The sequence below is a fragment of the Cynocephalus volans genome, chromosome 7 (genome assembly GCF_027409185.1).
Source record: "Cynocephalus volans isolate mCynVol1 chromosome 7, mCynVol1.pri, whole genome shotgun sequence".
Classification (NCBI taxonomy): domain Eukaryota; kingdom Metazoa; phylum Chordata; class Mammalia; order Dermoptera; family Cynocephalidae; genus Cynocephalus; species Cynocephalus volans.
In genome coordinates, this window is record NC_084466.1 from 102762660 (window position 1) to 102789219 (window position 26560).

The window sequence follows — 26560 nt, forward strand, 5'->3', positions numbered from 1 at the left end:
GTCATCGTTTTTAGCATTACTCAAAACTGTATGGGAGAAAGCAAAGCATCGTCTCACTTCCACATAGCTTTGACATTTTAAGAGAAGCTTAAAGAAATAGTCACTGACTAATAAAGAATTGTGGATTAATCTCTTTGGCCTTTTCACTTCATGTAGTAGAATAGTTTCAAATGAATTACTTTTGTTCTGAACAAATGGTGTTCTGAAAAATAAAAATTGAGAGTAAAGAAACTGTTTCAGTTATTATAGTGACCACCTAGGGAGATTGTCTATGAATGTGATTCTGATACTGTTTGATAGATTAACATAAAAATTTTAGGCAGAAATAGTATCCGAAATTGATAGTGGAACACAACTGAGTAGTGAAAGCAAGGTAATTTTCAGTGTCCTATAGTGTGGAAAAAATCTGCTGAGGCATTGGTTGCTTTCTATTTTGATCAATCTAATGGCTCGAAATAATTTTAACAATTTTTACAATGCTCTCTCGTCTTTTTTTTTTTTTTTTTGCTGGAATGTTGGAAGGTCAAACACCAATTAATTTGCAATTCCACCCAATATAGACTTGAAAATATATACATATATATATATATTTATATTATATATTATTAGACCAATTTAGTATTATTCTATAAAGTTTCAGAGTCAAAGTTCATTTATAGAGAGAATGGAATAAAAACAGATTAGCTGAAGCTTCTCATTCTGCTTGCCTGTCCTTTTCTTTCCTACCCCTTCTCCCTGCTTTGCTTTTTGGAACATATATTTATTGTGTTAATACTATGTACCATTCACTGCTCTGGCATTGCCGTTAGCTAGCTAGAAAGAAAAGAATTAAATCCTCCTGTTTAAACACCTGGTGCCCTCATATAAGCTTATTTGTCTCAATCACCCAGCATCTATTGGGCTTTAGAATTGTGTCAAAATGATGTGGTAGCTTAAATATACCATGCAAAACATGTTTGTTTAAGTCCTACAGGACTCTGGTACAAATTTAATCTCCAGGAGACAGTATACTCCTAAAGGACATTATGTTGTTAACTATCACAATTCTTAAACATATGACTTATGAATAAACAGAATGACAAGTTGGAGAAGTGAATCCAAGATTCCAGGCTCTGGACTCCTGGTAGACATTGCTTTCTATTACCCCATTCTACACTGTAATTCATCATATTAGCAGATATTCTAAATTAGATGAGCTAACACCTCATAAAATAGGAATAATATGTAGATTTCAATTTATTACAGAAGTAATAAATAGAAAGATGAATAGGAGCCAAAATAAAATTAGCATCTATTAAAGTATTTTACACAAGAAGAAAACAAAATTAGACTTTCTGACCCCCAGCTCGTGTGCCTGAAGCCTAACTACTCCTTCACTATAATTTTGCCGAAGCAAAGATATCCAAGGTATTGATTGAGTACTCCCACCTAATCATAACTGAACTTAATTAAAATGAATTTTCAGTGTTAAATACAGTGTTAATGTTAATTTAAGACAATATTTTTTTTAAAAAAAGTAAAGAAGTAAAAGCCAAATTATACAAAAATCACTGAATTATGAACAAAACAACCTACAAGTCTAACTTATATTGATATATTGACAAAGTATTGTTGGTGGATGCCTCATTTGAATTGTTTTGTGCAGATGTTCTGAGTCAAAAAAATTATTGTAATAAAACCATACTAAAAAGAAACTTCTGAAACATTCATTATATTATTATTACATGTCTATTACAGATATAACTTCCAGATGTACCTTGTGACAATATATGTATTTTGATACTACTATCTATCTGAAATTTATTTCAAGCAGACATGATGATGCTTACATTTCTTCTCCAGATTAACAAACTCCTATCTTATAAAAATAAATGCATAGCAGGTCTCAGGAATTAAATAGAACTAAAAAGATACTGAATTATTTGATCTGTTTGCATCCTTAAAGTAATGGTCAGTCTGCTGTTCAAAGCAATGCTGTTTTTCTATTTTTCCCATTTTTTGGATCTCTGTCATTTTTTAAATTGAAAACAATGTCTTAAATGCTTTGAGAGTGATTATATGTTCAGGTTCATTTCATGCACATAAAACCATAGCCCTAGGAACCAAAGAATAAGGTGTTCTAGAGTCTAGGAGGAAGGATGAGGAAAGTTTCTTACAGCTGGCTGGCTGTCTTTAACCAAAAAATCGAAATAACCAGAATTTGTCTGCATTACTTCTTACCATCCTTTCTGCATCCACCCACATTCTATATACAGAATAATACATTTTTATGTTTGTTTCAACCCAGGCCATCCTTCGGTTAGCAAATTTCAGGCATGAGGGAGAGAGTAATATTTTTGAGTTGTAATCTATTACATGGGAAGCTCATTCCTTCAGAGAATTTCTCATGGAAGTCAACGTCAGACTGAAAAGTAGGTTGGGTCATAACTTTACACCTACTAAAAGAAAGGAGCTTTGGTAAAGATGAAAAACATCATTGTCTTTGACTTGTATTAGTGTTCAAATTATATGTCACTCTCTCAATAGCTGCATGTCCAAATCAAGTTGAAACTCAAAATGAATTTGAAACAATCTTTAAACTCAAAACAATTTCAGCCTAAACAAGTGATATGACAAATTAACAGTATATATAATTTCTGGTAAAACACCATTTATATGCATTGAAATATGTCATAAGTCATAGTTTCCCAAATATGATTCTCAGAAATCAGCATCTTCAGTCTCGATCATATGAGTCTGTGTTGTTCTCCATCACTGGAATTATTAATGGAATTCCACTGTACTTTTAACCATACTTACCTAGATATCTTCTCTGTCCTGTGTTTCAGAAGCATGAGTTTGATAAACAGCAGCCATAAGAAGCATAGTCAAGAAAAAAAATTATTCAAAGTTATGTTGAGATTTCTAGGTGAAATATCATCACAAATTAATGGCTGGTCAGGTGTAAGAGGTGGGAGAGAGAAAGAAAAGGCACACTTCACTGTGATAGTTCATCAAAGGGGAAAATAGATGTTACAGTAGGCAAGATAGAGGACGAAATAGTTGAGAGTTATATCTGTTGTGTGTGAAATGTTGACAAGATCCTGAAATGAGAGGGGAAAACGCAATTGGTATAAGGATCTTCAGAAGATGGGGATGTGTAATTGGTATTTGTAATTTGTATTATGTAAGTGATGGATGAAGCCAGAGCCAAAACAATGACTGCTTTTGTCCAAGCTGAAGATGAGAGTAAAAAGATGCTTACAAACAAAAAATAACACCAATAGGGGCAGGCAAAAGAAAAAAAAATGCTTAGAAAGGAGGCCAGAAAGGCTATTATAAAACTAGGAGAAAACCTAGAAAGAAAATATTTATGAGCATTAAGAGACAGTAGAATTTCAAGAAGAAAAGAGATCCAAAGAGCTGCAGAGAGGTGAAATAAGGGAAACACTAAAACGTGTACAATGCATTTGGCAATTCGAAGACCATTAGTGATGTCAATGAAAATTCTGTGGAATGCAGGAAGTGAAGCCAGTTTTTAGCATGCCGAGAAAATGCTAAATCTGCATTGAAACATTTTTAGAAGGCATAATCATGTACAAAAAAAAAAAAAAAAAGAGGGATGAGATTACAAGGGTGAGAGAGGGTTGTTGCTTTAAGGGAATTTATGTTGATAGATTCAAGGATCAGAAAAAAAGACTTTAAAATTACTGGAAAAGATGGGATCATTGATGATCTGTGACCCTGAGCAGGGTGAAATGAGACAACCTCTGAGCTGGATTACAGGTGAAGAAATAAGTCTTGTGGGAAGGGAAAGGTCATGGACACAGAATGCTTTTGCTACCACTGATTGCTTAAAATTTCTATTCTTGAAATTCACAATGACATGTAATACTTTTTATTAACAAACCTTGCTAGCCTAGCAGAATTTAAACTGTTGTCTGAATTGCAATATTCATTTTAAATGTGCCTTAAATAAAGTTTATATTCCAATATGGACAAAAAAATTGTTAAGATTATGGAAGAAAAGTCTCTAAAAGTATTCACTTGGCTATTTCCCCTTGAAATTCACATTGATAGGTAAATATTTTCCACTTTTCCTCTCATTATTTAACGATGTATTCTGTATTGATACCAAACATCTTACTAGAAGAATAAACACTGATTTAACGTGATAAAACCACTTAGGATGACATGCATTTGCTTACCTGTAGTGGGTGTCCCTGAAATTATAAAACTTAGATTTAAAGAAAAAAATATCTATGCACTAAAGAGCTAATTAGATGCCCTGGTCAACATCTCCTATATTAATAAAGGGGGAAATAATAACCAAAGTGTGCTATGATATTCTACCACTTGACTTGCCTAAAAGTCCCTAGCAGTATTTCTTTTAAATAAAATAATAACTTTACAAGTTATTTTTTATGCAAATTTTATTTGGAAAAAAACATCAAGGGCAACAGTGTTCTACAAATCTTAGGCCCAGAATTTTTTCATCACCTTTATGTAAAAATATAAAAGGTAGGAAAACATTATTTGATTTTTTTTTACTTTTATTTTTTTGTTTTTATAAAAAGTGTACATACGTAAGGTGTACAATGTAACATTCAACAAAATGGAAAGGCGATCTATGAAATGAGAGAAAATATTTACATCTAATACATCTAATAAAGAGTTGATATCCAAAATATATAAGAAACTTATACAACTCAATAGCAAAAAACCCCAAATAACAGGATTAAAAAACTGATAAAGAACCTGAATAGATATTTTTTCCAAAGAAGACATTCAAGTGGCCAAAGGGAGATTTGGCAAATAATAGAAGAGAATTCTTAAAGTGGGGATGACTCATCCTCATGATTCTGCTTCTAAGCAGCCAAAACCAAATCAGAAAGGCTTTCCAAATGTCAATGAGAAAGAAGCCTTTAATAACTTTTATAGCTTGAGAATTTACACGTTAGTATGTTTTTCTACTTTGTTATAAAATTTAGCTGCCACTTTTAGGTATAATCAAGATTCTGATCAATTCTGAAAATGAAGGGTGAATCTGGGTCAAGCAAATTTTAACTTCAAAAGTTCAACTTCAAACTTTCTAGTCATTTGACTCATTCTTCCCTTAATAGTATTATGGAGTCTTCTAGAACGGCCTTGAGAGAGTCTCTTGAAAGAGACTGCATGTTTTGCTTAAACTTGGGTGATTGCAACATTGGCTATTGCTCAAAAATCTAATTATTAGCTCACAAATTTGATTTTATCAGGAATTATAAATAGACCTTTAAAGAACAAATCCATACTAATCCAATCTATAATTTACAAATAAGAGTATCAATTTAAGAAACCAATTTACAAATTGAAGTGGCAATTTACTATTTACTATGGAAGATACAACTGGCAGAAGACTGATGCTGTTCCCAGACCGTGCAGCTAAAGAAGTGGAGCCAAATCACATTTAAATACCAGCTCTACCACTTATTAACTGGCAAGTCAATTAACCTCTCCATGCCTCAGTTTCCTCCTTTGCTAACTGGGGATAATGATAGGGTCTACCTCATGGACTTGTGTGATTATTCAAAGAGTTAATATAGACACAGCACCTAAGCTGATACATAACAGATAAAACACTGCATGTGTTAGGGATTATCATTGAGTCCACTCATAAAAACAAAGAATTGACAAGAAAGTTACTCAGTGAGAACAACAAAACAGGCCTTTTGCATGAACGTGGTAAGAAAGAGATCATTGTGCACTCATGTGAATAAAACAGAGCAACCTAAATTCAAATCACTCGTTCTCTCTGAAACTTAGTTTCCAAATCTGCAAAATGACAATAATTGGATCTAATTAAAATGGCCCTGTGACTACTCATTTGGAATTATGTGTGTAAAGGACCTGTAATAGTACCTGACAAACAGGAAGTACCTAATAAAATCAGCTTCCTGTCAAGAAAAAACAAGGCTTACTATTTGTAATGATGAATATGCGAATAATAACAAATTAAATTAAATTAAATTAAAAATTAAAAAAAGATCCCTGGAAGGAATAAATAAAAATAATTAAATAGATAAATAAAAAGATAAAACAAGGCGATGACTTGCTTTTAATCAATATAGGTAATTTCTCATCTGTAAATTGGGGAAAATACCTGTGTCTTAGGGGTCTGACAATTGAGTTAGAGGATATGCCTAAATTAGTTAATTTAGCATCTGGCACGTAGTAAGAAATCAATGAAAATTAGCTGTTATTACTTTTCTTACTCTTCTCCTGCATTCCTTTCTCTTCCTTATTCTCCACCTACTTCTCCCTATTTTATTTTGTCCTTCTCTTTTCCTTCTTCTTTTTAAATAGCTATAATTTAATACTCTTGAGATTTGGGGATCACCCTTATTTCTTTATTGAAAACTTGAGAAACACCCTTCAAACTTCAGGTCTCTCTGTCAGCTGTCTTCTTGCCTGATTGTCCTCTGACTGGCTATCACGTACCTTGCTATCCATTCATGTGTCCACGCCTGTCTAGTAGACTGATAGTATTTCTGAGAACTGATTTCTTTGCTACCTTTGTTGACTATTATCACCTTTGACTCAAGGGTCACACATTCTCATCCTGTGCACTCACTCTTGAGCTATGTAGACTAGTCTATTTAAGAAATATAGAAGAGAAAAAGCTTTTGGGGAGTTTTCCAACAATATCTCAGCTTAGTTTTTAATATGTATACTAGATAAAAGCAGAAATGCATGAAATGTTTTCTTGTCTTTCGTCATACTTTTTAATTTGCAGTTTCGGCCATTAGATTAAGCTTTTTAAGATAACATTTTATAATTATAGAAGTCATATATACCTAAGATATATGAGATATGAAGAAAATTTAAACTATTGATTATATCGCATTTATTGATCATTTTAATATATTTCTTTTCCAGTATGATTTAAACACACATATTTTATGCAATTTGATTGAGATAGTATACGAAATTTTAAATACTGATTTTTCTCACCTTCCAAAAACATTTTCCATATCCTTTGAAAGCATTATTTTCTTGAGAGTATTTAACATTACATTACATAGATATGCATTCTTGTTTAGTCTTTCTATTATTTTAGAACATTTAGGTTATTTCCAAATTTTGCTATTGTAAGTAATGCTGCAGTGAATGTCGTTGAATATAAAACACTGTCCACTCTTTTTATGTTCTTATTAAAAGTTATTAAAGTGAGATTAAGTTAAGGGAGATTTAAATACACATACACACACACACACACACGCACACACACACACACACACATATTATAATTGCATAGGTGAAAGAGCACAAAGATTAAACCCTAACCAAAGATATTTACTATGTTATGATGAAGTTCAAAGCTGTCCTCCAGGAAGCTCCAAAGAGAAGGTAATAAAGTGTGGAATGCTGTTTTGGGAAAAGAAAATTTAATACATCTCTAAAATACAACTGCTGTCTTTTTCTTGGCTCCAGGTAGACCCATAGCTGTTATCTAAGGGAGGAAAGATTTCCTTTGTCTGTAATGGCTAAGAACATTTAATGCTGAATGTAATAGTGCATAATATGTTTTGCTGAAGATTTTTTTATGTCCATGTAAATTACACAGGACAGACAATGTGGAACTATGAGTCTAAAGAAGTGTTATAGTAGTAGTTCCAGATGAAGGGAAGAATTGCATTTTAAATATTTTCTTAGATTTACCTAAAGATGTAATCTGAAGGCTTCTAATCTTATCATAAATTAAAGATGGTTACTTTATAAACCTTTTCATGTCTGAAAATTCTTTTACTGTTTCTTTTGCCCAAGTTTAAATAATTAAGTTTGAAAAATGAATAAACTATCTGTGGTGGAAGCATATCAGAATCTACATGGGTTTGATCTGAGGAATGCCCTCAATGAAAATAAAGTCGCTGCCTTTATAAGGGATCTGCAGTGTCAATATTTACTGTTTGGTCTTCCAATTATTTATTTCACTATTTCCATTTTTATCTTTGATGCACATTTAGTGTCCAGATCCATCATGCAAACAGGACTTGCTGGCCTACCTAGAACAGATTAAATTCTACTCCCACCAACTGAAAATCTGCAGTCAAGTTAAAGCTGAGATCCAGAACCTGGGGGGAGAGCTCATCATGTCTGCTGTGAGTACTGCCCAGCACTTACCCCGTCACAGGTGGAAAATGCTTGAAACAGAGCAGCACATCCCACTCACACCACTAGAACTTTTAGATAAATTCAGCTTAGAACAAACTTGATTGGAGTTTGTATAAAAGTACGTGTAATTAAACCAGCAAGAAATCTTGCCAGATTTCTTAAAGAAAGTACAACTTGCTTTTATTTACTTCAGAGATTAAAGAATAAATCACTTTTTGTAAGCCACTTGGATGCATGCTGGAAATGCATGTTAATTTAGAGCACAGTTTTGAGACTTCAGAAAATGTCCAGATGGAACCCTGAATTGAATCCTATAATTTTTCTAAAATGAATGCATGTGAAATTACAAATTAATAAAATGATTGCTTTATTGCTATTAATTGATATTCATTCCCCCTTATTCATTTTTGTAGTTTAGAAATTCAAGTCTTGAGGGGTTTTAGTTTTTTTTTTTTTTATTTTCATCTGTACTTTTAAAAATGGAGTATGATAGAACATTATAGATTTAGAGGAACTTTCATAAATTCTTTTGTGGCCCTGAGTTTCAAGCTGCCATAAAAAATTACCATGGTAGAAATAACATCTAACTTCTCTACTTGTCTTTTAATAAAAGTAGATCATTTCTCTAAAGCAGGTAAGGTAATAAAATAATATTTGATATCTATATTGGATTCACTTATCAGTGACTTTGAGAAGGACGTGGACCAAGATTATAAATTTAAGTTAAAGTGAATTATTATGAACATTCTCGGAACTTATATTCCTGAGAACAAATTTTTTTAAATTACACCAGTATACTTATAAATTTGTGATATCTAGGGCCTCTATATCCTGGCATTGGACATTCCCTTAATAAATTAATGTTCTTAAAGAGAACACAGTTGCAATAACACAGGCAAAGGATTACCACCAAGGGTAGAAAGGAGAAAACTAACCTTTCCTGACTATCTCTTACCTATATTATATCTCAATCTTCGCAATAACATGCCAAGTAGATCATTTATTTGTGTTTTTTTCCTTAGTATATGTAAATATAAAGTTCAGAAAGGTTAAATAGCTTACCCAAGGTCATACTAGTAAATGTCAGAGCTGGTCAGATCTCTGTTCATGTGGACAACCTTGAACCTATGATGAAACTGAAGAGCACAAGTCAAAGTGAATAATTTGGAAATTATGTGGCAGCATTTATTTCTAGCTTTCTATTCCAGTAATTCTCAGAGGATAAAAAAAGATCTAGTTTCCTTGATATTAAACTTTTACAAAAACACACAAACATATCCTGTGTGAAACTAATTGAAGCACTGTCATTTTTCAAAGGAAAATGCATTTTAAGTAGTCACAAGCCATACAAACAGAAACATACATGTGTTTGTGTGTGTGTAGATACACATAGGTATATATGCATGTTTATTACATCCATATATATACACACACATACACATGCACACACACACAACATGTGTGGATGTGTTTGTATAAGCGTATATATGGGTGTGTGTGTGTGTATACATATGTATTAGTTAATGTATCTTCATTTTAAACTAATAGATATCCAGTCTTCATGTTCTCACTCAACATTATACTACTTTAAATATTTTTAAAAAATTATTTAGAGACCAAAGACTGTCTTCTGTCTACTGTTTTCAATTTCACACACTCACTATCCTACATAAGGTCTAAATCTACATACATTTTATTTTCCAAATATTCACTATTTTCTTGTTTTGTACAAGTTAAGCTTTCAAAAAATTTCTCAATAGAGGTCCCGCCTCAACATAGCTGTTAAAATATATTTCTGTTAAGTGTCCTTCTAAAATATAATTTCTTCCAGATGTGTAAATTGAGTTTGTAATTCTTCCTATTTGGTATGATGATTCAGATTCATGAACCTTATATATTTTATAGATAGATTAGGTAGGAGCCATTTAGAATCCATGATTTACAATTTAAAAGCTTAGTCATTATATAAAATGAGAAATAGCATTGGAAATTCAAAACTATTTGTCATCATTCTGCCCACAATTTCCCATTAGAAAAAAATAAATCTGAGAAAAGAGAGCACGTCCCCTTTTTACATACCTTACAGGGGCATGTAAACGGCTTACATCTGCTTTCAGATAGATCCTGGAAAGCTTTTTAAATGTATTTCATTTATAATAGTTGTCAGAGACCACTTGCTTTAATCTCTCAGTGACCCTGAGTTTTTATCTTGTTCTTCTTTCTTCTTTAAATTGAGAAGATCTAATTTAAGTTATCATTTTTCTATGAGGTCTCTTGAAAAGTAACAAGCATGACTCTAAAGTAGGAAAACTCATTAAAAATGACAGAAATTTGGTATTCAAAACTATGTGCCGTTCAAAGTTCACTAAACAAAATTTTTATTCCAAGGTCACATTCATGAAATGTTGCTTTTAGCAAATACAGTTGATTTTTTAAAAGTACATATAAATGGAATCTGTTTCTGGAGGGAATGGGCAGCATGTTCTGGGTGTGGGGTGTTATGGTTTAGGATAAAGAAGATTAGATAAATAAAGGAATTTGAACAACATTCTCGTAATATACCATCTATTTAAAATTCTTTTCCAATCATTTTTAAATCTACACTGCAAGCACTTATCCTGTTTTACCTGTAAAGAAACCAAAGTGTAATTAGCTCAAATCTATTCCTATGAGATGAGCACCCTGTCTGTGCCAGGCATGGTAGAATATCTTAGGTATGCAGAGACTACACAGTAACTTTCTGAAGATGTTCAAATAAATACACAATTAAGAAACATAAAATACACCTAAATATACAAGAGTGACTTCAGAACACTGTGATAAAGCATACAATAGTGATGCGCACAAATGCACATAGTTTAACGGGTCAAGGACAAGAGAAGGCTCCATAAGTGACCTGACCCCAACTGGGGTCTTGATTAACAAGCAGAAAACACATGTGATCTTGTAGGGGAAGGGGACGAAAAGGATTTGAGGTGGATGAGACAGCTGATATAAAAAGGCAGAAATAAGGAAGATGTGGAATGTTGCAGAAGTAAATGGCAAGCAGTCTGATGTGGCTGGAAAAAATTCTATGTGGCAGTGTTGGTGTGTGCATTCTGGAGTGGGGGGATAGAGCAGAAGCTGCAAAGGGGATGGGACTGTTTAAAAGAGATCATTTATAGTATGGTAACTTTATCCTCTAGGCAATTTAGGGTAATTGAAAAATTTTAAGTTTAAAATGGGCATAAACAGATCTATGCATTTGGAAGTTAACTCTTTTTGACAGGGTGGTGATAAATTGGAAAGATGAGGGCCTGGAGGATAGAGGCAGGTTTAGGAATGATTTTTCTAAAAAAAAATCATATGAGAGGGAACCAGTGAGAAGCTGGATTAAGGCAATATTGATGAGAATGGAGAGGAGCGTATCCATACAAGAAAAAAATTTTGAGGTAAAAGCATTAAGGAACAACGATGTATCGGATGTTAAGAGTGAGGAAGAGGAAAAAACTAAGACTTATGCAAAGATGCTGGGGTTTGACAGCTTGGTTAAGCAGTGGCATTACTTACTAAAGCCACATGGAGAAGAAAGGTCAGGCTAGGAGGAGTAAGGAGACTCATTCAGCTTTTGCTTGAATTTAGATGACCAAGGGACATCGTAAGAAAGGTCCAGGAGAAGTTGGGTATATGATTCTGGAACTTAGAAAAGTGGTATGAAAGAGAAGTAGATGGGACCGTCCAATGAAGTATGTTGGATAAGATAAAATTCAACTTAGAGATCCAGAAAGAAATACTTTCCACTAAATGATTCCAGTAGACCTTTATCAGACACAGAGACTTGATTGTGGCAGTTTAACCAAATTGGGAGTTTACTGCTCCATAGAGTCTGAGAATGGGCAGTTCAGGGTTGTTAGGGCAGCTTCACAAAGTCATCAGGGAATCGGATGCTTGTGTCTTTCTGTTTCATTATCCTTGACTTCTGACTTTCATTATTACCAAGGTCAAAAATATGGCTTCTCTAGCTTTAGCTATGGCTTTTATATTCCAGACAGAAAGAATGAAGAGAAACAGAGAAAATATTTTTTACATCTTTTTAAGGGGTCTTCCAGAAAGTTCCTTCAAAATGCTTTTACATAGGAGAGTACTTCAGAAAATTCATGGAAAAATAGAATTAAAATACGAATCTTCCATGAACATTCTGAAGTACCCTCGTATTATTGGCCAGAACTTAGTCATCCAGCTATAATCAACTGCAAGGAATGCTGAAAAATGTAGATTTTGTTTGTTTGTGTTTTAATCTGGGCATATTGCTTTTCTTAACATAATCAGTTTTGTTTTAATGAGAATGGATATTGGGTAGCAACTAGCAGTTTCTATCATATCCCTCTGTTATTACCAAAATCACAGCAGTATTCACATATATTATAATTATTTGCTTTTTTATGTGTATTTCTCTCTAGACTATAAAGTCCTTGTGTATTTTGGAATGACTGAAGGTGCAGTAACCAATGACTATAAACTATGCAGGCAATTCAGGCTGGCTGAGTCTTAAAAGTGCATTTGGGTTTTGCACTTAGAAGGTACCTTTATATCTTTGCCAAAAAGGTATCAGCAATATAGTGAAAGGAAACATACCATAGCAGGTTGAGTACTGACTGCAGTGAGAGAGAAAAGATAGACTAAACTTTCCAGCAGTTTGGAGTTGAAAGAATGAGAAATTGAGAGAGAGAGAAAGATTTTAGGAGCAGGCAGACAGAATTGCTGAAAGCTTCATTTTATCACCACCGTCATCTTCTTTTTTGTTGTTGTTAACATTTTTATTCATGTACTTTTAAAGATGGCAGTACTTGAGAAATGTTTAGGTAAAGAGCAAGAAGCAGCCAGAAGATAATAAACCTGTGAAAAATTAAGAGGACAACCGATGGAATGAAGTCTTAAGCAAGTGAGAGGAGATGGAATTAGAAGAACGGGTAAAAGTTTAGGTTTGGAAAAGGAGCTTTTCTTCTGAGCCAGGATAAAGATGAATTAAGATGAATGGGAAGTTGTAAAATTTCTTGCTGATGGATCCCATATTTTGGTAAAATGGGAGGAGTAGTTTTCTGTTAATATTTGAGTGCTGTATCCAAGTTTCCTTTTAGCCACCAAACAAAGTAAAGATGTCCACATCTTCAATCACTTTTCAACATTGCTGAGAAGAGAAAGTAACCTAAGTTAACATCAATGATTTTAGTGAACAGAGACACTGTATGCTAGTCGCTCTGCTAACAGAGCCAAACTCCAGGATGTTTCCTGGATCATGGAATCTGACTCTGCTTCAGTTTATCTTTCAATAGCATGCAAATGAAGCTAATGTGGCCTTCCAAGTGCTATCCTCTCTCAAATAAAGGGGGAAGTATGTAAACATTTCATAAGAGCAAAACACAAAGAGGCTAAGTAATGAATCGTACTGTTGCAGTTCGGTTTCTGTATCCACCTTGACTCACAAATGTCCTAAATTAGGAATAGAATAAAAAGTATAAGGAGATTAAAAAGTACCTGGGTTAGCTGAAAGCATTCCCATAAATTCTTCTTCAGTTGTTCATCTAGTGTCCTTATGCACAGCGCCCAGTGAGAAAATTGTGCTTTGTCAAAGGAGGCTTGCCCTAAAGAAAGAAATATTGTTATATTCTAGCCTGTACATATAAAAAAGAAAACTCAGTTGAAAAAAATCAAATAATTAAAATGGGTTTAAACTCTTAAAAGTACCCTTTCCCTAAGTGTCATGCTTTTAGGCTAGCAATTTTTTTTATACTACTTAAAACTGATTATGTAATCACTGTGTTTTGTGGATTTCCTTTGATGTGTTTCATTGTGCTCTTTTACCCTGAGGCAGGTGTGCCAAAGCCACAATTTTAAAAATTGGATAAACAAATAAAATTAATCAGTCAGGGGGGAAAGATCAGCAAGATTAAAGATTTGCCAAGCAATTGCAACTGAGCTTTAGCAGAAATCAAGGGGCAGTGTGCATTCAATTAGGAGTGATAGGGAACAGCAACAATACAGCTATTGACTAAAAGAGCCACTGGGGCCTACAGAACTTAAGCAATCATGTACATACAGAATAACTTAGTAGGTTAATGTGCTCGCCACATTAAGGCATTAAGGGAATTAGTTAATGAGCGTTCTGAATCTACTGTAATCATTTGTAGTCATCAAGAAATTAGGAAAACTAACAAAAAAGATTTGGAAAATTAACCAAAATATAGAGAAAAAGAAGGAGAGGGGGACGTATGAAATGGAAGGGTAGAAGTAAAGGAAATGAAGAAGGGGAGAGGGATGAGGAGAAATAAAAGGAAGAAAAGGGAAAGAGAAGGAAAAAGACACTTTGCCAGTATATTTAAGTCTATTCATTTTTTGTTTGTTTGTTTTTAATGGTAGGTAGGTGGCATATAGAAGTAATCAGACCTTCATAATTCAAAGAACATATTTAAAAATAAGAAAATGCATGGGAGGTGTTTTTTTCATTTTGTATTGTACTGTAGTAAAGTGGAATAAGAGATTCTCTTGGTGTCTAGGTGAACTGATATTACAATTAATTGGATTTTTCTTGAGAATGCTGATTATGCTATGTATTTAGTTGTAATAGCACTTCAAGGAACCTTAGAAATAATCTATTTTATAACCATCTATCTCATATTAAATTTACAAACACTGAAATAGGTGAGGGACTTTTAATGACTTGTCCTGGTTCACAAAAGTATCCATCGGTAGAGCCAGGACCAGAATCTAGGTCTCATGCTCTTCACTTCATTGCTACTGAGAGAGAAAGTCCTATGACCTCCCGGTGAGTTTGGTGGCAGGAATGATGCGTGGCCATATCAGTCCACTCAGCTGGGATGGCTGCTATATATATCAAGAGCGAAGGAATGGTTTTAATTGAAGGATGTGGGGAAACACTAACTAGCACAGAGTGTTAATAGGTAATAGTGATGATTTAATGGTTCTGGATTCTTAGGAGTACCTTACCAGAACACATACTTCAGCCTCAAAATGCGGAACTAACTTCAGGCAGTAGGAAAACTACTGGACCCCAAATTAGGACACTTGGGTATAGTCTAGAATTAATCTCTTTGGGTCTGTTTCTCTACCTATGTATAAACTAAGGTTTGAGTAAAAGAAGCTTTATGGTTCCTTCCCATTCAAAATTTCTGACATTATTCTCTTTGTTGTACCTTTCCCTTCCCAGTTTTTTTCATAATACTCCCCTGAATACAAATTAGCAAATTACATTATGACATAGAAGGCAGTTGGTTTTGTTTTGATTTGTTTTAAAAGGGTGCTTGTACAATTTTGCTTAAACAATCTGCATCAGTGAGAATGAGATCAGATGCTTCAGGAGTTACCTGCTAACTGAAAATCTAGAGAAAGCTGATACGTGTATATGGAAATGGTGCAATATATTGCTTGTGATTTTAGAACTCGCTTGACATGGCTTTACTGAGACTGCTGTGATATTTCTTACAAGTGGCAGTGATCTGTTTGTGAAACTAGATCCTTTCTATGCAACTACGGAGATGGACAGAATAAGACATCTGAATGAGCCACATACAAAGAGAGGTGAATGTGAGAAGGAAAGGAATGGAGAGGAAAAAGGAAGAAAAGTATAAACATGATGTGAGAGTCTCTATCATTAAATTTACTTCTTATAATAATCACCATATTCTTATTTGTATGCCAAATATTTCCATAGTACTCAAAAGGAAAATATTGAAAGAATTTAAATCTAAGTGGAAAAGACCATTTCTGTTCTAGAGAAAAGCTTAATTGCTATCAATCCTTAGAAAAGAAGAAAGGGGGTTAATTATTTCTATTGTATGCTAAGCAACGTGAACCATAGAACTTTAAAGCCAGAGGTGAAAAGAGAAGCTATGAAAGTGAAAAAGATGTATTTGACAACAACGGGTTGATGCCAATTTCCCCATTAGGCAAAGTGCAGCTGAAGGGAAAGAGCAGAGCTGGATGCAGACATCCCGATGTTCATGAGTTTAGTCGGAAGCCAGGGAGAAAAAGCACAGAAGAAAAGGGGAGAAAAGAAAAAATCAAGGAGGTAAAAATCCTAGGACAGCGAAATGTTGGGATCAAAATCCATAAAGGCATGGAAAAAGAACTGAAAGTAGATTTAAAGAATGGCACAAGACAATATGAATGACATTTGCAAAAGCAGTCATTTCAGTCCATGACTCAAGCTGAATTTCGCTTGTTTTTGCATAATATGAAGTAATACTAGCTACAGTCACAGGATAAAATGTCCATGAGGTTTTATGTGTATGTGTGTATTTTCCTTAGCAAAATCAATGCAATGCCATATCTTCCTCTTTTGATTAGTAAAGTCTGAATGATATTAATAGTAAATCAATAACTATTAATAATAAATATTAAATATTGACCTTTTATGCTTTCATCAATTACAGACTTTCTCATCCTTGGCACTACTGACATTTGGGGGCTGGATAATTCTTTGTGGTGGGAGGCTGTCTTGCACAGCATAGAAGGAACAACGTCCTTGGACTCCACCCACTCTGTGACGCTGGGAGCATATCCCCTTCCCTGTCAGTTCACCCATCTCCCAGCTGCTGCAAGTGTTGGCTGCTAACATCTCATAGCTGTTCCCTTCTCTAGTTAATTGTCCTCAGTCAAACAGGGGTCAGTGTTCGAGCCAAACACAGTCACATTGTGTGTGAGTGGGTATGCACCACAATCCCTGCATGCCATGGCAGTCTATAGCTAGTAACTGAGAGGAAGATACAAAAGTGTAACTCCTTGCCTCAAGATGGGACCAGCTCTTCTGTGCAATTCCACTGCCCCTTGTGAGATCAGGCCAAAACCAGTCTCTGGCTGAGATTAATAATCTTCTTCACCTCCAGCTCCTCTCTCCTCCCCACTTCTTCCTTCCCTCCCCTTCTCCTGAGAACAGACCTTCAGTAAAGCAGGTAAACAGATTTCTCTCAGACTCTCTTTGTAGGTACCTACTCAAGAGACAGATGATAGCATCATTGTGTCCTTGGCTGTCACTTTGCAGATGAAGAAGAGGTGATAGGAGAATTTGCTGAATCTGGTGAATACTCTTCTCTTACTGACATGCATATATATCCTTTTATCCTCTCAACAGTGCCACAAGTAATCTTGTGGTATTTTGTTGACAAGAAAACAAAGGCTAATAAATGAACATAACTCACCGGATGTCACATAGTTACTAAGTGATGGAGTGAAAATGTGAATTCAGACTCTAGTCTCAGATCTCTTTTTGACATTCCACACTAACATATTTATTCATTTTGCCTGCCCTGAAACAACAGTGCAGAGATGGGTAAACGAGGTCCTTGTTCTCCAGGAATTTAATTGGAAAGGAGAGACAAGCAAAAACTAATAATAATTTATTGGAAGTTTTACTTTACTAATAGTGTTCCACCTGCCTCTGAAAAATTGCAAGAGTTTCAGAAATCAAGAGAAATGGAAAAATTAGGAACTAAAAATAATAATGAACTAAAGAATTTTTAAGACTATAAAGACTTTGGGGATAAATTATTTACTCTAGTTGAGTATATTCAACTGGAAATTAATAAGTAATTATTGCTTGATGATAGACAGCACAGACATTTCTTGAGAGAGAGAAAATTGTATCTGGCTTTAAATTTAAAGAGAAATTTATTGAGTGTGGTCATTATTCAAGTAATAATGGGTAACATGATGTCCAGTGTCCTAACCTAGGGGTCTGTGAAAGACAAAAATATTCAATTGGACATTTCTTACATTGACCCTCAATAAAACGTGAAGTTACAACATTAAATCTCAATATAGAGAAGGCATTCAGTAGGGAATTGTGATAAATGGTCTGGAAATGCTGCTTTCTGATGATCTAGCTGATCACAAAAATAACACTGACAACGCTAGGGAATAAGAGCATTAAATTGTTCCTTTGCGATATTAGACATGTCAAAGAAGCTTTTGGTCAAGTCTTGGGTCACAGGCAATCTGTGGTTGAATTTTCTGATAAATTTCAGTGCTTTTTAAAAAGGTATTCATGCCCTTTATATATCACTCATACACTGTGCAAACATTGGGCATCTACTTTGAGTATGTGAATTTGTGTGTGGGGGGGTGGATGTCTGTGGATGTGTGTGTGGTGTGTATGGTATCATTTTGTATTGCTGATGGCAAAATCGATGTTCCTTCATGAAAAGTTTTAGGATCCCCACCTATACCTTCAACCAGATGTAGATCGCAAGTCCATTGCTCTTCAACACAGAGAGGAATTATTTTCAGTCTAGCCTCAGTTTCTGCATCAAATAATATGGGGAAAAAGTATCTACAAATAAGAAAAAATGCTTAGGAAATGTTTTTCCAGTTAACAACACTGAATTAGTCAACTTAGGCTAGCCTAGGCTGTGGTAACGAACAGCTACCGATTCTCAATGACGTAAATCAACAGAGTTTTTATTTTTGCTCACTTTTAAGTTTGATGCAGGGTGTTAGGGGCTTTTTTCTATGTTGCTACTCAAGGACCAGGGCTGTGTACTTTCTGAAATCTCACTGTGAGGCCTCTATCATTTTTGTAAAAAGAAAGGGAAGGGCAGGAGGATTGGTCATTGGCTGATAAATACTGTCTAGGAGGAAAATAAACCACTGCATGTTAAGATGCTTAGCATACTGTTCAAACATTGCAGGTGCTCATTAAATATTAGCTATTATTGTTATTATTAGTAGTAGTCATGGTATTAGTAATAGTATTAGCTAATATGGGATATGTTAACTTAACCATAAAATGATATTATTGATACATTTTATCTGAATTTTGTAAAGTTATTTCAAATTAAGTCTAAAGGAAGAAAGCTAAAGAATGTTCTGCCTTTAGTAGGATCATTCCTCTGCGTATCATAAAATTGCTTATTCTCCATCCCTATTTTAGCACTTGATACAGGCTTTTTTGGAAGAGTAATGATCTTTGCTTCTGTACCCAGATTAGAATTTGGTTCCCAATATGGCTGATAATTAATGGATGAATTGTGCAAAGAAAGTCTTATGCTCTTGTGAGACAGAGACAGAGACTGACAGAGACAGAGAAAATGAGTGATATGACTCAGTTTTATCAAGTTAAAAAATTTAGTACTTCTATTTAAAGTTTAAGAAATTAAGGGTGGTTAATGCATGTGTATGCATGTGACTACGGTTTATATATGTAAAGCATGTATGTAATATATGCATATACGTCTCTGTGTATGTTCATAAAAAATGGTGATTATCAATGCTAGACCCTGTTCTAAATATTTGAAATGCATTTTCTTTCTTTTTTCTTACCATAAAAGCTCTATGAGATAGCAATCATTATTAGTATTTTATAGACATGGAAACTGAAACTTAAAGAGATTGAGCAACTTATCCAAGGTCACAAAGCTATTAAGAGGCAGAACCAGGAGCCGGCCAGTTAGCTTAGTTGGTTAGAGCATGATGTTGGTAATACCAAGGTTAAGGGTTCGGATCCCCACACAGGCCAGCCACCAAAAAAAAAAAAAAAAAAAGAGGCAGAATCAGTTCTGAAACCCAGAATTCTGATTTTGAAGCATGTACACTTGATGCGAAGTTGCCCAGCAGAGGGGTACAGAAGCTTTGGTGAAAATGTAAATTTGAGCAGATCCGGATTTCATCTCTCCCTTTGAGCAGACAGAGCATCTTTCTAGGACAGTGTTCTTATTCTTCACTTCTGTGATAATTATAACACAAGTAATGATAACAGCAATGACAACTACTATTTATTGAGCTATTAATGATAACCAGAAGTGTTTTAAATTCCTTGAATATATTAATCATTTTAATCTGTACACCAATGAGGAAAATTCCATTAGTATCCCCATTTTATAAATGAAAACCTATGCTTCAGAGAGCTGAAGTATAAGAAAGAAGATGTGCCTCTTTTCTCCTCCTGCTCCGTCACCTCCACCCTCCAGCTCTGGAAGGGCCCTGCTGCCCCTGACATTCAGCAGTAGCTCTTTAGGGTCACAGAGAAGAAATCTGTCTCCCTGGTCACATAAATGCTATCCCACATTCCCAACATTAGATTCTGAACTAGACAACTCTGACTACACCAGAATCATCCTCATGGTCTTTAACACTCACTCCTTCCAGGGGTGGAACTTGAAACATAGAATTTTTGAGCTTTAAAGTATTACTGTCCTCTGTGAGGTATCAATCAAGCTCATCCAAAGAAAAGACGTTGTCCTAAGGCATTTCTGTACATAGCCAGCCATTAAATTAAAATTAAAACTAACATGCTGATGCATATTTCAGCACCATATTTTGCTTAAAGGTACTACTGATTATTTATGGTCGTGACAAATTTCAATCATTTTTCACAGTTGAGCCAACAGTAGCCTTTGAGCTTTTGGTCACTTCTGTGCTCATGTCTTTTCTACGTCTCACTATATGTTAGTATTATACCTCTTTGACCTTTATTTGGTCTCTTTTGCATTTTACACAATTACTGGAGTCTATGAAACAAACCTCCCCTTTGTACCATTTAATTTAATTAGACCTCTCCTTTGAGCTCTTGCTGTGTCAATATTTAGTTCCTTGTCTATATCCCTGGAACAACCTGAAACATTCCATATCCTGGTTAAAAGGCTTAATATGCACGGACATATGAGCTGAGTGCCTTAGTTTTCATTCTCTTTCTCTGCGCAATATCCAGGGGATGCCACTATGAAACTCCTCCACTTTGCTTCTCCCTTAATTGTGCTCCTCCATGGTATATGCGGTAATTCCTTTTTCTAGATGATAAATTATGCTGGAACAGAAGAAAGCAATTCTCGGCATTGTCTCACTAATTTTATTTGTAGAGCTGTTTTTCTAATGTAGCATTTTCAAATAGCCCCATTATACATCTGCTTCTCCACCTGGGAGTACTAGCCATGCCAGGTGCAATGCATGGATGGTGTAATTTTGTTTAATGGCATTAAGTGCCTGGGAGTATGCTAAAAAGAAAGAAGAAGGTGACAAATGGAGCTCCAGAGCAACACCTCTCTTTAGAGGGGTCAGCATAAATATTGGTACTGTTTGTGGTCTGTGTTGGGACGGGTTATTTGAAAGCTGAAAAAGATTGTCTGCTAATCCATGCAAGAGGACTTAAGAATTTGCCCTGCCAACCTTTCAGACTTAAAGGGCTTCTCAAGAAAAAAGGATCTTGTTTCAGCACCAATTCCTGGAAACGTTTATACAAGGGGTATTTTCCTGAATATAAAAACACATACATACATACATACAGACAGACAGACAGACAGACAGACAGACAGACTTATATATGTAAAATAGTTGTTCTAAAAAGGTAAATTTGTGCTTGTTTGTTTTAATTTAAAGGTTAGATATAAGAATAGCTAACTTGCTAAACCATAATATATGTAATATACTGTTTTACATATATCTTCTCCTTTAGTTGTTATTTACCTACCACGTAGCTATTTTCGTCTCCATTTTACAAATGACGGGTCTGTGTCTCATGCAAATTTAATAATTTGCCCCTGTTCACATACCTGTTGTAAGGTAAAACCAGGGGGAGAACTCAGTTCTTACTGACTCCAAAGCTCACTCATATGCTTTATAAAGAGGCTCCTGCCCTATAAAGAAATGAAATCATAAAGCAATGACCTGTCCATGATGCTTACACCCTCTGGAGCTCCCATATTGTCTGTGTCTGTGGGTCCATGAGCCAGGGTAAATGGAAATCCTGATAGAAAGGGGTGCTTCACCATCCTACCATTCACCTTGCTTGCAGCAAGTAGGTTTGATATGAGGCCATTTGGGTATTTGTTTGTACTGTCACTTCAGAAAATGGTATTTCTTGTTAGAGTATCTTATCAGTAAGGTTTGAAGATCTATATACGGTTGTGATCCATATAGATCCTCTGTGGGAAACTATCATCCCAGCATCTGGATCAAAATGTATATTTAAAATAGACTACCAGTGTAGTGTAAACACAACTTTTATATGCACTGGGAAATCAAAAAATTCATGTGACTCGCTTTATTGCAGTATTTGCTTTGTTGTGGTGGTCTGGAACTGACCCCACAGTATCTCTGAGGTATGCCTGTACTTCATAAGTCATAAGACATGACTTTTACAGACATATAATCAGAAAATTAGAGCACACGTTTCACTGAAATCTTTTGGTTGAAGTCTTCTGGTCTTCAGTTGTCCTTGTCACTGTTCCATATTCACATTTTCAAAATTCTGCTGTAGAGACTATTTAAACTTCTCAACATTAAAGCCATTGCAGATGTGTAAGGAGATTGGTTTTCTGGTCATAAAGCTTTTTGTTTATTTATTCTAAAAAGATAAAAAATAAAATATAAAATAAAATAGCATGACTATTGCCAATAGCAACAACAGTAACAAAAATTAACCCTTACTGAGGCTTGCTATATACCAAAGAATACTTTAAGTTCTTTATGTGCGTTATTTTATCTAATCTTCATGATAATTTTATGAGATCTCTGTTATTATTATCACAATTTTGCAAATTAAAACATGACAAAAAAATTAAGTGACTGGTGTCTGAGGTGACATAATGAGTATGTAGTGGAACCACGATTTAACTCCAGAGCTTATCCTTATAACCACTACATTTCACTATTTCACAACTCAAAATATGTTTTTGGTAAATAAGTAACTTATTTTAGCTAAGCACGATGGAATTCCTTGAGTTAAATATTCCTTTAGTTCTTACTCTCACCCAAATCCAGTTTCTCACTTCTCCTCATAAGAAGGTCAGATCAGAAGGCATATTGGGGGAGGGGCAATGAAAATAAATTTGTGTGGACACTTCTCCCTGTGTAAACTCTCCTGCCAGTGACAGTGTCCTTACTCTCACCTCCAAGTTCTAATGCATCTCAAACTGCCTTCAACACCACGAGAGAGCCTAGCCAGCATCTAGCCCCCAATTTTTTTTTTTAATGATTTTAGGATAATCTTGCTTTAATGAAAAACCAGGTGGATGAGTACAGAGTTCTTCTCTGAAATTTAGTAAAATTTGCTCCTTTGACACTTTTAAAGAGTCACCAATGCCAATATATATTTTTTCTTTATATACCAACTAAATAAACAAAACAAAGCAGGAGGTGGTGGCCTGGGGCAGGGATTTATATGAAGTAAACATTCTGTGTTAAAATGGAAACACCAGTTCTAGAAATAAGACATACAGAGAGTTGAGCCTTTTCAAATGCTGCTCTAACCCACCTCCCTTATCCCTGTTACAAGCTGTAAACATCTTTATAAGATTTCAGGATTTTGTATTTGATTAAGATTCTAGCAGGTGGCGGATACCTTCTAAGACCAACCACAATCACATATAGGAAGAAAAGATTATAATCAATTTAATAAAGATACAAAATATAAAATGCAGGGTGGTGGGCGGGGGGGGGGTAGTCAATGGAACATCTGAGATAATGGAAAAACTAACCAGAATAATACTCTGAACTTATAACTGAATCCAGAGTTTATAATTTCACAAAGCTGGCCCCCTTCTCCATACAAACCCATAGTCCAGATCTTTGGGGGATTATTTCCAGCAAATTGAACTTCCCTTGCTTGGCTAGTAAAAAAGATGCAGAATCTAGTTTTATTCTCTGCATGGGAAAGACTTGGGTAGTTTTAATGTTCCAGGCATCCTGACTTGGATTATTAAATACAGTTTCTAATTTCACATACCATTATGCATGTTGTTTGTTAGGGAGGCAACAGTGTGTAGTAAAAAAAAAAAAAAAAAAAAAAAAAAAAAAAACACTGGCTTTGGAGTCAGGTAGACTCAGGTTCTGTTTGCCTTGGACTTTGGGAGCCAGTTTTGTAACAGGATTAAGAGCATGGATTGTGGACCCAGACTGCCTGGGTGCATGTCCTGATCTTGTTACAAAATGTGCGACCATGGATCTTCATACTTCCTGTGTAAACAGAAATAAGTAAGACCTATAGAACAGACTTCTTATGACACTTAAATGATTTAAATATATGTGAAACTCTTTAATAATTCTTAGCATGTAATAAGCACTGTTCACTGTGCATTTATATTAACTATAAGATTTGACTAGATTTGTCATTTTGGAGAAGATACTTAACCTCCTTTTCCTCATCTGTAAAATGGGAATTTCATTTTCACATATCCACAAGATATGTTTGGTTTGTTTGCAGGATTAAATGTGATAACAGATGTAATATTTGTGGCATGTTAAACAATCAGTAAATACTAATTATTATTGTGGGGTTCTTGATCAGCATGATTTAAATACTTTATATACAACATGAGTTAAACAAGAAAGGATAAATGGACAGGCTGGGAAAGCATATCATCAAGTAAAATATTGTTTTCTTTTGTAAAAAGCTTTGCAAGTTTCAGAAATTGATTTATGACAAGGCTATAATCCCAAAATTTGATTGGGACTGTGGGAATGCCAGTATTTTACCATATATAAGAGTGAAATGCTTAGAGTATGATACTTAAATCAGAAAAATTTTGTTTTACTGAGGCATGAAAGACAATGCAACTAATTTTTTTTTTTGCTAAAAACCCAAGTGTGTACAACCACAAATCTCTAAGTAAAATGAACTCATGTACTTTCTAAGTAAATATTTTACTACTCTTCCGTTTGTACTAAATCTCAGCTAGTCTTCTTTCATGAGATGAGAGGGTTAGTATAGGTTATACAACATAATACATAAGAACATCACAGTGAATATTAGCCATTAATATGCAAGTATCAAACATATACTGACCTGGTATATTTTTCCAGTTTTCTGTTATATTGGAATGAGGGTGAGAGCTGAAAAAATGCCTATACTCTGTAGATCATTAATGTTTTAGACTACTCTGGGGTTAGATGTAATCAAATAGAATATTAACTCTCAATAACTAGCTGCCAATTTCCCAATTATTATAAAATAATATTGAATAGTACATTTTAAATGTCTTCTAATTTGGAAGTGCAAGAAGCAGGTACATTCCACATTGAACAGTGCAGTCCATCTGGATTTTTACAACATGATGAATGTTTAGGGCCCTCCTTTCTTACAGAATTGAAAATGCTCTTTATGCATTAAGGTAAATATTGAGCTATATAAAATTGAGATAAAATTACAAATTAGAATTGGTTTTGTCTGTGATTTTCTATTAATTATTTGTTTTACCAGTTAATAGGTACTCAAATACATTAATTTGATAAAGAAAAACCTGTTGCTCAATTCCATTTGACCTACTTTCCTATTTTAATTGTATATTAATAATATACAGTTCTCTGCCAGGATATTTCATATTGCCCTCTTTATTAATCAAGATTAAAAGGTTTGGTTTTCAGGTTACTTTTGCCCCCCAAATCACCACACTGGGTTTTGTAATAAACAATCTTTCTAAAGAAAAAGGAACCTATAGTTACCCAGTTTATCAAATAACTACACTCTAGTGTATTCTTGCTTGTTTATCTTATAAAAACTTCAATACAATAATAGTAGTTTGAGAGCCTAATGTATATATAAATTGGTGATGTTTTACTTGTTCCTTGAGAGCTTAGAAGGATTACCACAGAGAGCCTACCATTAGGGGATAGGGCAGACTCATAGATTTAAATCAGGCTAGGATGTAGTCAATTTGTGGGGATTGCCAAGGACAGAAGAAAATATCAATATAAGAATAGGTCTGAACAATCTCTATTAAATCAAGAGGACATATAACATGTGTGGGTATGAAGATAATCTGCATGTATAAAGCAACTAAACATGAGAATTTAAATAAAGGAAATCTAGTAACTGATACAATCTGTCATTATTTTAAAGGGTCTGTGGGAGAAACTAGAGGAAAAGTAGCAATTAAGACCCTTAATGTTACAGAACTGGATGGGACTTTATAAAAAAATCCCTGAATGGGATTGAATAATCCAGTCTATGTACTGCACAAAGAAATTTGAGCTCAGAGACATTAAGCAACTAGAAAAAATTATTCAGTAGCCAAACTGAGCATTGAACATTTAGTCTCCTGACTTATGGGTGAAAAGCTCTTTCTATTATTGCATGCTGGCTTTTGGTTATGGAACAGAAGTCAGAGCATAATTATTAAGGGATCTAACAAGCCAACTTAGTAACACAGCTGGCAGGGAAAGGAACTCAATGCAAAGTCCATGAGCTACCTGCCAGTGATGCCTTGTAGGCCTCTGTCTCTTGCCAAGACTGGCTCCAGATTCTGGGGTAAAGCAGACATAAAGGGTGAGGATAAATTGGCACAGCCAGAAAAGTTAAATAAATTCAGGGCTGGGATCCAGGAAGAACATTAGATGAAAGTCTTTGGAAAATTCATTGATGAGAAAGGTTATGAATCAGACTTCCTTCTGTCAAGCCTCTACCAACCACTTTAAGCCTCCAATCATTTTACTGCTTACTTAG

The 26560-nt window shown here is 34.6% G+C and overlaps 1 protein-coding gene across 3 annotated transcripts in view; it reads left to right on the forward strand.

Moving 5' to 3' along the window:
• Nucleotides 1–26560, forward strand: part of CTNNA3 (catenin alpha 3) — a 1664900-nt gene that overhangs the window by 1613037 nt on the left and 25303 nt on the right. For all 3 annotated transcript variants that reach the window (XM_063101675.1, XM_063101677.1, XM_063101676.1), the window contains one exon: nt 7986–8120. In XM_063101675.1, the coding sequence (XP_062957745.1) occupies nt 7986–8120 (135 nt within the window). The remainder of the gene's footprint in view (nt 1–7985; nt 8121–26560) is intronic.